The 7,005-nt window shown below is 46.1% G+C and overlaps 1 protein-coding gene across 1 annotated transcript in view; it reads right to left on the bottom strand.

The window, feature by feature from the left end:
- LOC107118604 (spermatogenesis-associated protein 16-like) overlaps positions 1 to 4,266 on the bottom strand; it is a gene marked incomplete at its 3' end in the record, with an annotated part of 68,583 nt that extends 64,317 nt beyond the window's left edge. Inside the window, exon 1 of the mRNA XM_015420966.1 lies at positions 3,682 to 4,266. Within this exon, the coding sequence (XP_015276452.1) occupies positions 3,682 to 4,266 (585 nt within the window). The remainder of the gene's footprint in view (positions 1 to 3,681) is intronic.
- Between the last annotated feature and the right edge of the window lie 2,739 nt (positions 4,267 to 7,005).

Raw genomic sequence — 7,005 nt, forward strand, 5'->3', positions numbered from 1 at the left:
TACGGAGAGAAGGTTTTAGTCACGCGGGAACCTTGGGCGTGGCCCATGTACTAATTGTTTTAAATCGTTTTATTATGTTTTATTGCACTGAGTGCCATATTGTTGTAAGTTGCCCTGAGCCCGCATGCGGGGAGGGCAGGGTATAAATAAAATAAATAAATAAATAAATAATTTAAAAAAATCATTCTGGAGGTGCTTCCTTCAACGGGAACCACAATGGCCCTTTGTTTGGTGTGCCCTTTGCTGCAAATTCAACAAGCCAGTTGCAGATGATTAAGAGAGCTTGGTACATCGCTGAGGCTGAATCGGCACACGAGCAAACAGTTTATCATAGCCTGTTCCCAGCAGTGGTAATCCAATTTCTGTTATTTTTTTTAATATATATATACAGAGAAAGTGGGAGAGAGCTGCCATACATCAATCTGATAAAGATGTTTAAATAATGGGTGCTTTTTTGGTGATTATGTCAGTTTTATAGCAGCGTTATAGAAACATGACAGGGAAGCCAAAATCTGATTACGCTTAAATCCTGGCCCATTATGTGATTATTACGAGACACAGCACAGTAGGAGTTACATCGTTATGACAGAAGGGATTTCCAGTATAATTAGATCAGATTGGCAGCAGCAAAGAAATCAGGGCATAACATTACAGTGGCTTTCCTGTAAATGCCAGTAGCCCCGACTTCCCGTCAACGTACACCTGGTAGGTGTAAATTTTCGACTCCTCCTAAGGTCCCTTGAGAAGCCTCTGCTATTTTTCTCTCTTTCCTATTGAGCTGGAGGATTCTGGGGCTTCTTTGGCTGCCGCAGGTGAGGCTCCGAGCTCAATTTTAAGGCACCGAAAGCCTGGCACAGACTGGAAAGGCACTGGTTATCTCGGGAGGTGCTTCTCTCTTCACATTATAAAAACATCAAAAATGGCCTTGCTTGGTGAATGTTGTCGCCGAAAGGAACGGGTCCTTCACATTAGTGATCCTAGGGTTCTGGAACAGTCTATTGGATAACGAGAGGACAGCTGCACATATTTATGGGCCCTTAGGCACTGAGCATCAGTGGGCCCACATCAGTTCCCTTTTGCCTCCCTGCCCATTTATTTTTATTTTTATTTGATCTGATTTGTATCCTGCCCCCCCCCCCCCCCCCGAGCAGGCTCAGGGCAGGTTCCATCAGACCAAATCAACAATCACATACATATGCAAATAACAGTTAAAACCTATTAAAATACATCAAAATTAAAATACAAATTATAATTTCCAGTACTCCTAACCGGAGCCTCGACAGATGAGGTCTACCCAGGGCTTTTTTTGTAGAAAAAGCCCAGCAGGAACTCATTAGCATAATAGGCCACACCCAGCAGCAGAAATTCATTTGCTTATTAGGACACACCCCTGACAGCACAGCTCATTAGCATATTAAGCTACACACCCCATGTTCGCAGAAGTGTGGTCATCCAGCCACACCCACCTTTTGCTTCTTATTCTGTTTACCTTGTTTGTTGCCAAAACCCAGGGCTTTTTTGTAGCAGGAACTCCTTTGCATGTTAGGCCACACACCCCTAATTGTAGCCAGTCCTAATGAGTTTCTGCTGTTGGGTGTGGCCTATTATGCTAATGAGTTCCTGCTGGGGGTAGCCAATTTGGGAGCCAGCCGGAACTCCGTTCCTGTGCGTTCCTGCCCAAAAATAGCCCTGGGTCTACCACAGATTGGGGTCCCAGATGGTTACTCAGATCTGGGTCATTGGAGGGGAGGCCCAATAAAGTGTGGACTCCCGCCGCCTCAGCTAACAGCCTGGCGGAAGAGCTCTGTCTTACAGGCCCTGTGGAACTGTAAAAGGTCCCACAGGACCCTGATCTCATACGGGAGCTCATTCCACCAGATAGGGGCCAGGGCTTGAGGTGATGCTGGTTAGAAGGGTGATGTGGTGGAGGGAGTAGACCCCCTGGTTTTGGATGGAATGGGCATTTGCAAAGTAGGTTAAGAACTTGGGGAGTAACCGTGGACCCTGCCTTGCTATTTGAAAAGTGGTGTGGTGTGGTGGCCCAGAGTGCTTGCTATCAGCTGCATTTGGTTCACCAACTCTTCACTTTCTTAAACTCAGATGACCTGGCCACACTAATCAGTTATTTTGTAACATCATGGTTAGAGTGCTGTAAAATATTGCACATGGGACTGCCCTTGAAGATAACCCAGAAACTGTAAAGACATCCGAATGCAGCAGTATGATAATTACTAGAGACTAGGTTATGAAAACCTATCTTGCCTATTTTGAACTAGCAGCATGGGCTGTCAGTTTGGTTCCAAGTTCAGCTCAGGGACTTGTTATGTACATTACCCTTTGTGGCCTGGGACACATATATCTGTAGGAATGTATGTATCCCTGCACCAATTATGGTCCTCTAGCTGTCACCTTCTGCTTGTTTCCCCAGTTAGGATTGCCCACGTGTCACCCATCAGGGCCTGTTCCTTTTCAACCGTGGCTTCCACTTTGTGGAACAGGCTCCCTGAGCGGGTAAGGAAGGCACTATCCTTAAAAAATTTTGGGAGGCACTGTAAAGCCTTTTTTTTATTGGCTAGGGCAGAGGTCCAGTCACAGTTTCCCAATGTAAAGAGTAGCATGGCCCTGAGGGAAAACATATGGGCTGTGGCCCATATCATAAACCGTTTGAACAATACCTTTTAAGTGCCATACCTTAAAGCCATTAAGGGTCTAAACAGACTGATGCTAGGAAATCCATGGTTAGATCCTCCTCCCTGTGTTTTATGAAATGCCAATATCAGGTGCCTAGGAGGCCTGATTTGGACTGAGGCTACCTGGGCAGGGGGAGCGGACTTAACACTTTCCTCTATGTACTTTTCTCAATCAAAACCACATTCCTAGGGAGAAACAAGTTATAAAATGGGAAAGAAGACAGGATGAAGATAGGCTGCCCATCTTTTTTTTCTTACTAGGACTGGACATGGGTGGAGGTGGTTTTACCTGGAAAACTGAAGAAGATGGAAGAGCTGAATGTACCCCTCTCCACAAATAGCCCAAATTTAAATTGGGTCCTTGCATATAAAAGCCAGTCATATAAACCACCCAGGGTAGGGAAGGCGGCATGGTATAGACCGATCTCATCAGATCTTGGAAGCTAAGCAGGGTCGGAGCTTGGAAGAGAGGCCTGCTTCTTGAAAGCCCCTTGCTGGGGTCACCATAAGTCGGCTGTGGCTTGACAGCACTTCACACACACACAAAACCACCCAGGAGTCTGTGGCCACCAAGAATGTTGTGTTACTTGCTCATCATAGCTAGGGTTGCCACCTCTGGGCTGGGAAATTCCAGGAGATTTGGGGGTGGAGCCTTGAGAGGGCAAGATTTGGGGACAGCAGGGACCTCAGCAGAGTATAATACAATAGCATCCACCCTCCTAAGCAGCCGTTTTCTCCAAGGGAAATGATTTCTATAGTCTGGAAATCAGTTGTAATTCAGGAGATCTCCAGGCCCTGCCCGATGGCTAGCAACCTTAGTCTCAGCCACCCAACATTTTTAGTTTCCCCCGTTACTGAGCCTAAATTTTTTTTTTTGGTCAAATCTCCTATCTCAGAGGACCTGGTTGGCCACCATGTGAGACAGGATGCTGGAGTAGGTGGAGTAGTCGTCTGATCCAGCAGGGCTCTTCTTACGTTCTTATGTTCTTACCTCTAGTGCTGTTTGGAACTGTCCTGCTGCCATGGCGTACTTCTTTTGCCGGTAGCAGGTGCTGGCATCCTTTAAGGCCACCTGGAGCCACTTCTCCACCTGGGGCAGGATGTTCATGTCAGGCAGCCTCAGGGAATCTGCGCTTAAAGTTTCTGGAAATTTTGGTTGTGCACTGGTGGTGGCTTGAGACTCCAGAAATTCATAGGTGACATCCCCTTCGTCAAAGTAGACCAACTTCATTTCCACTTCCATGAGGCTTTTTAGAGGGATGTGGGAGAGAAGCAGAAGGACAGCCTGGTTTTCCGGCTCCACCTGGCGTGCCTCTTTTCTCAGAGCTGGCCTTTCGTCACTCTCTGACTTTCGTTTAAGGCCCTGCCTGTCGAAATCATTGCCTTGCTTTTCCTTGACGTTCTTTCCTGCTTTTAGTTTCTCCATTACATTTTCCACAGCTGCTCCCCCAGAGGGGCTTTTAACCTCTTGCAAAGCTTCCGGAATATCATTCTGTCGGTGCGCCTCAGTAGCCGTCTCCTCAAGGCACTCTTTGTTCGTGATGTTCTCAAAACCTGTGTTGTTTGTGGATTCCATGACTCATAAACAAGGCCAAGCTCAAATTTCCTAGGAGAAAAAAGTTGGGAAAGTTTACACTTCTGGTGTGTGTATATGTATGTACATGTGTGTAAGAGAGAGATAAACAATGCAAAGCAAATATTTTATTCTGCTTGCCAACTGCTGGCTCCATTTGAAGTGAACAATCAGGTATAGTTAGCAAAGTGCAGGGTACTTTTAAAAATGAGACTGCAGAAGAGACTGCAGAGTTATTTCCTCTTTTATATGTAGCGAAATAAGCACAGCTATTGTACGGTGTATTGTGAAAAGTTATTTTTTGTTCTACTATTGACTCCTGTGTCTTACAGTAATGGCCTCCTCACTCCTGGCACTCACTAGGGTTTTCTTTTACATTTTTTTTTCTGTTTCTGATTTTTCAGGTTAGCAAATGCATGTGGTGGTGTAGTTAAAGCATTGGTTTCAGAAGATGGAGACCCAGGTTCAAATCCAACCATGAAGTGTATGGAGTTTTGAGGAATATGGCGGATGCTTCCACACTGGGTTCTACCTCAAAAATATCGTTACTGAACAGCTTTAGTAAGTTATCTGTTAGCCTAACCTACCTTGCTGGATTGCCATGAAAAACATGTAAGATAACCCCTGATGTACAGCACCACGACGTCCTGGTAGAAGTGGCAGGATAGAAATGTAATTTGTGTATTTGAACGCAGAGGCTTACACAAATCATGTAAAATATAATGTATACAAAGAGGGGAGAGAATAGTTCAGTCACTATTACCGCTACTGTGGTATGATCTGAAGGCCCATGAAACATCGACTTTTCTGGAGCTTAGTGATTCCAAGTCTAATCCATGCTTTGGTGGGGGACCTCCTGTAAGCTGCCTTAAATTCCATGATGGAAGGAAGATGGAAATATCACAAACAAACCAACAAAACTATGAAGGTGGGCAAATGAAACAGCCATGGTCAATGCTCCCTCTTAGCTGTGGAGTCTGATGAGCAAAAATTCTACTTTGTGAGCTACTGGCATTAAAGTTGTGAGCGAGCAATTTGGCTGCTGCAGGAATCAGTTTGCTCTGGAGCCATCCTTCCTGAGCGAAGACAAAAATGTGTGAGCCGGGGGCTAAAAAACTGTGAGCTAGCTCACAGTAACTCAGCTTAGAGGGAACACTGGCCATGGTATAGGTATCTCCATCTTGACCACTTTGGCTGTAGAGTTACCAGGGCAATGCAGGAAGTGACCATACCAATTGGTTCCCACTCACTAAGGTTATGTTAAAACAAGTGTGCAGTTCACAGTCTTTAAGATAGGAAGAACAGTGCTGGTTATTGGTCATAGAGTGGTTGAGTACGAAAGAATATTCTGTATCTGGCCTCTCACAAAGAAGTTTGTACCACAAGGCCTCAAGAAGTTTGCACCACAAGGCAACATACCTATTCCACCATAACATAACGGCAACATACCTAGTCCACCATTTTGAACATAACCTCATACAGAGAGTGAGTACTCTACTGACAAGCTGCACTTGTAATATACTCTGTATGTTATAAAAGAGATAAAGCCAAGTGAGTGGCTGTCATGACATCTTGTAACAGTAAGTGCTAGAAGCTAATTATTCAGTCCGCTAGGAGTGAGAGCAGTGGCCAGTGTCTCTCTGATGAGCTTTTGTTGCACATTGATGGAGGGCCACCTACATGAAAACATTTTGAAACCTTAGCTTGTGGGTTCTGCGGGGCAGAACTTGGAATGAATCTTGCAATAATTTAAAAGAAATAAAACATTTTTACTTTTCACTTAACATAAGATAACAAAAACATAGATCTTAGTAACACAATAGGTAAAGGTAAAGGTTCCCTTGGTCGAAAGCCAGTCGAATCCGACTCTAGGTTGCGGTGCTCATCTCCGTTTCAAAGCCGAAGAGCCAGCGCTGTCCGAAGACGTTTCCGTAGTCATGTGGCCGGCATGACTAAACACCAAGGCACACAGAATGCTATTACCTTCCCACCGAAGTGGTACCTATTTATCTACTTGCAATTTCTTGCTTTCGAACTGCTAGGTTGGCAGGAGCTGGAACTAGAGATGGGAGCTCACTCCATCATGCGGCACCCGGGTCTCGAGCTGCTGAACTACCGACCTTCCAGAGCCTGCTGTTCAGCATCTTAACCACTTGAGCCACCGCAGCTCAATAGAACACAACACAATAGAACAGTCAAATCAATTAACTTTTCCCTCCTTCACAGCTTGTTGACCCCAAAATCCATCTATTTCCTCTTGTTGGTGACCCAAGAAGTCTCCAGCTGAACATTCTGTGCACCGACTTCCAAGATGAAGGTCCCAAATGAACTCCCCATTAGATAACACAGACCTTAAGGTGTTAAGAGCCTATGATTAAGTTCAAGCTCCCCAGCAGGGCAGTCTTGCTTCACTCCTTTGCTTTCCACCAGGTCTGCACCCTTCTGCATCTAGAGGCTCCACTAGGGCTGCCAAATCCCTCCGGGGGGCGGATTTCCCCCCGCTTTGGAGGTCCGATTTCTGCCCCCGCGGAATCGGCCCCCGGGGGAAACCCCACCCCCACGTGCACATCACAGGAAAGTGATGTTGAGACGCCGGGCACATTGGGGGCGGGGCACAGCCATTTGAGGGGAAAGCTCTATGTTTTCCCCTCAAATGGCTGTGCCCTGCCCCCAGCGTCCCCGGCGTCATGACGTCACTTCCCTGTGACGTGCATGCTGCTGGGAGCCAGCACAAAGTCCCCC

This window comes from Gekko japonicus, unplaced genomic scaffold (genome assembly GCF_001447785.1).
Source record: "Gekko japonicus isolate JY-2015 unplaced genomic scaffold, Gekko_japonicus_V1.1 scaffold3258, whole genome shotgun sequence".
In the NCBI taxonomy this organism is placed as follows: Eukaryota; Metazoa; Chordata; class Lepidosauria; order Squamata; family Gekkonidae; genus Gekko; species Gekko japonicus.